Raw genomic sequence first — 4,368 nt, 5'->3', positions numbered from 1 at the left:
TCCATGTGAACCCAAGGGACATGTTTGAAATGGGTGAAGATATAGGACAGTGTAACTTCGAATTTTCTCCCCAACCGATTCTGACTGGGTTGGCTGAGTTTGACGTCGAAGGTTTGTCATTGAGACGGGACGACGATTTGGAGGAACCAACCACTGATGCCATCGATAATTGCGACGAGGTTGCCTATATATAGATGTCTTCAGATACTAATTCTGGACATTTGTGCTATTTTTATAGTGTATATCACTGTTGAGGGTTATAAGATCGCATAAATATTAATTAGCATCTAGCATGTAATAGGTTCTTAGAACTTGGATACACCTGATGTATATTCCTATTTATTTATAATTAATTTACCTGGAGAATGTGATTTTTTAAACATATGTATTGCTCAATTTATTTAACCAAGTAAGATGTTACTAGATTGTAATTGACACTATATATTGACTGACATGATCTTTTTTTCCAGGGAAATTGGAAGAGAGGGACCTCTTTCTTTGTGCCTCTAGCGTCTTGTTTTGCAATGCGATGATCGAGGCCTCCCCGTTCTCTTCACTAGAGCACGCAATTTCATTCGCAAGAAACTTGTGGTTCAACACGTTGCCCATTCAGTCATGGCTGGACACATTCTCAGCACACAGGCACTTATCAGATGCTATTACTTTTGCGCGTGGGGATATTAGGATGGTAAGTTGCCATGTGTCTGCTAGCCTAAAGGCTGCTTGGCTTTATTTCAACCCGCCATAGCAAATCTAGATGTTTATTGTCTTTAATTAAAAGGCACCTTCGAAAGGGGCTAACATATCTGAAAAAATGGACATTGCAGGGATTGCTTCAATACCTATCAGAGTACCGCAAGAAATTCGGCTTCGGGTTCGTGACTAGCACGAACCTGCGCCTTTCGCAACAAATACTGGAGGAGGTGCAGGTACCGTTTTTAATCTTTTTAACACGTGATTGTATGATTTAAGGAAAATAAATAAAAATAATAATAAGGGAGTAATTGAATGAGAAGAGAAGCAAAGAGTGTGAGTGGGATTAAAATAATTTTGTCCGATGAGTTAGGAAGAATAATGGGGTTGTGAATGAAATTGGGATGAAGACTTGTGGCTCTGTTGGGGATGCTGGTTACATCATCATATTATTGATTATTAACAACAACTCATAATTGAGTGCAACTAGTTAACTCAATCCTAAAACCCTATAGTTTGTAAGATTACAATAATAATTCTTTATGCATTTTTGTATATTGATAAGTATATTTATTTTCCTCCTAAGAAAATAAATATACTAACTTTTGAACATGCTGTCTACGTGATTATGGGTGTGCCTTGAATTCAGAAATCTGTTTTTATTTGTTGTTTCTTCATCCAATTAAAGAATGGAGGAGGAAGTAGGTTACTTTTGAGGGGGAGGTGTTTACCATCTTCCTTCCCATCATTTTCCCATTTGATTGTGACGACTTCATGATTGAGTTACTAAACATGTTTGTTACTTGTTAGGCACAATTATTTTGTGATTGTTTATTCGCGCTAAGAAAAGTAAGCTTGTTTAGTGTTTTTAGTTAAAATAATTTGACGTCACAGATTGAGCCTCTCTTGTATTTTAGAAATTGTTAGTTAGTTTCAAAGGACTAATTAATTAGTTCATCATTTGGTTTGATGTGACGACTAAGAAATCACCACTCTAGTATTATACCATGTCTTTTCCTTGGACGCTCCTAAGTATGACTTTCAGTGATATTATTTAAAGAAAGAAAGAAAGAAATGAAGGAACAGCTTGGTATATATTTCTGACCTATATTTCTGATCTATACCACCATGTCAATTCAAATTTGTCAAGCATGTCCATTACTTAACTATATTTCTGATTGGTCTGGCTGATTTTGGCATGTTCTTGTGCAGGCACGATATCAGAATAGTCTGCAAGTTGAACTTGAAACGGCGTCTCGGGAGGAATTCACTCTTATAGAAAGACGTCTTACGAAACTATGGGAACGTAAGCCAAACCAGCAGTTTATAACATGGCGCTATTTTGTGCTTTGTTTTTTGGAAAATTTGTGACTTCTAATAACTTGTTTGCCTATGGTGTATCCGTCAGGTTTGTCTCGGGAAAAGATTCTAGAAGTTTCGGAAGAGACTGGCGAGGTAGTTCAAGATTCAATGCTCGAAGATGACGTTGCGCCAGATAGTTCTGATGAGGTTGTCTCTAAAGGACACCAACCTTCCATCATAACCTTTGACCTCAATAAAACTCCAGAGGAGAATGATATTTGCTGACTGCTCTCTTTATTATTAGTCTGCCTTATCTCACGAAATATTAGGACTGAACTGAACAAAGTGACTATTTGTGATTATTCATTTGCCTGTTGAATTCGATGAAATGATAATGAATTTGGAATAGATTAATCTCAAATTACTATATATCTAACATTAGATTTATTTAAGTTTTGCATGCATAAGTGTTATTTTTTTTATTTTATTGTTTATCTGATTTTATTTTTTATCTACTTTCTGTTTTTCACTTTGAAATTTATCAGTGATCAAATTCTAGACCTTTTAGATATGAAGTTTTGATATCATGTCATAAATTTATTTTTTCCAAAATTTTTAACTTGTAGAAAAAGACTACAGAATAGTTATATTGCTAAGAATATATTATTTAACTTTGATAAACATTTTGATTGAATCAATATAATCAACGATATATGTCTGCCTCCTTTCTCCTTCATCTCACTGAATAAACATAAATGAAATAATAATAATATATGAAGCAGGTGAAATTAAAATATTAAGTGAGCATAGAGTTATTTAAAAATGGTTAATGATTTGATAGTAAACATTTTTTATAAATATACGAACGGTGATTCCAAAGACACATATAATTCTTCAATGATTTTCTTGAAAGCTGGAGAATCATTGACTCCAATACGTAGAACATTTATCAATTTCTTAGTTTTACTAGTCAGACTATTATAATCAGCAAAAGTAAAAAGCACTTATCAATTTCTTAGTTTTACTAGTCAGAATATTATAATCAGCAAAAGTAAAAAGCTCGATTTGAATGGCTTCTTGAAATAGCCAATAGGCCTTTCTTATCAATTCACTTAATTCATCATCTGCTCAAGTTTACACTACTCATGATTAATAAATATAAAAGTAAAAAAAAAAGAGAGAAGAAGAACACAATAGATTACTTCAAATATGTAACCAAAATAGTCTCGAATACTTCTAAAAAATTAATATATACAGAACACAATAATTTGTTCGTTAAGTATTTATGTTTTTTTTATTAGTTTAAATTTTGAAAGAAATAATATTATGATATGATATTAGAATTCTTGAGTTCCTTGTTAATATACTCTTTTAATTGACAAACTCATGTACTCTCGTATTTATTGAATGCAGTTGGGACCTCTGATAATTTATATTATGATGTACACTTTAATTGTTATATTCATGATGATAAAAATGATACAGGATTAATTATATTTAACATAAATAATTGAATAAATTATGAATATATCAATTTTTTTAATGCCCCACATATTTGATTTCTTTGTTAACATGCTATCTCAACTCATGTACTCATGTACACATGTCCTCATGTAACTGGGGTATGCCGGTGTCCTTTTTGCATGTTAATTTATATTATTATGTACACATTAATTGTTATTACTTTTTTATAATTCAAATGCAGTTGGGAAAGATGCCTCGGGTAGGTCGTTTCACGAAGAAAGCCCGTGTAGACACAGCATGTCAGCAGCCTCAAGTGGGAGGTCATGCGGCTTCAACTTCGCAGGGAGCGGACTGCCCAATTCCGCCGCCAATTGGCAGTAGTGCCCCCACATCCTCGTCTTTACGCCCCTTTCGTCCGCCCCGAACCGAACCACTGCCTGCTCCACAGGCTTCCATGAATGATGTTGAAAACTCGGAGCCGGACGCCGAGGCAGATGAGGTAGATTCTTTTGACCAACATGTTGATAACCTTTTAGCTGCACAGGATGCTCAGAAGCGCAAGGGACGCAAGACCACAGAATTTTGGGATGTTAAAACAATTGGTATAAGAAAACTTATTTAATTCTACATTTTATTCATTTTATTTTCTATGATTTATTTGCAGCTTGACTCCAATGGTAGCTAACTAATTATTAATATTTTTTACAGAATCCGATGGCACAATCAAACAAGTCAAACTGAGTGTGAAGGAAGCTATAAAGCCACCTAATGGAAGAAAGATCGTACTCAGGTTTAACAGTGCACTGCAACCAGTTGGGGATGAAGCAGGTTTACTGAGCGGCGTTATGGGACTGCTAGGATCTGACTACACCAAATTCCCAATCGGCGAGAGGGACTGGAGAAAGGTTC

The 4,368-nt window shown here is 34.7% G+C and overlaps 2 protein-coding genes across 2 annotated transcripts in view; one reads left to right on the top strand and one right to left on the bottom strand.

Annotated features, from left to right (window-relative positions):
- The window catches only part of LOC107607976 (uric acid degradation bifunctional protein TTL-like), a 15,418-nt gene extending 12,971 nt beyond the window's left edge, over positions 1-2,447 (top strand). Inside the window, exons 2-5 of the mRNA XM_016309871.2 lie at positions 471-688; positions 828-929; positions 1,906-1,999; positions 2,102-2,447. Of these exons, the coding sequence (XP_016165357.1) occupies positions 471-688; positions 828-929; positions 1,906-1,999; positions 2,102-2,280 (593 nt within the window). The 3' untranslated portion in view covers positions 2,281-2,447. The remainder of the gene's footprint in view (positions 1-470; positions 689-827; positions 930-1,905; positions 2,000-2,101) is intronic.
- Positions 1-4,368, bottom strand: part of LOC107607974 (cytochrome P450 71D10) — a 52,662-nt gene that overhangs the window by 40,249 nt on the left and 8,045 nt on the right. The window lies entirely within an intron of this gene.

Source organism: Arachis ipaensis, chromosome B07 (assembly GCF_000816755.2).
Source record: "Arachis ipaensis cultivar K30076 chromosome B07, Araip1.1, whole genome shotgun sequence".
Lineage (NCBI taxonomy): Eukaryota > Viridiplantae > Streptophyta > Magnoliopsida > Fabales > Fabaceae > Arachis > Arachis ipaensis.
Note: the sequence above shows the minus strand (reverse complement) of the source record. Positions and strands in the feature narration are given on the sequence as shown.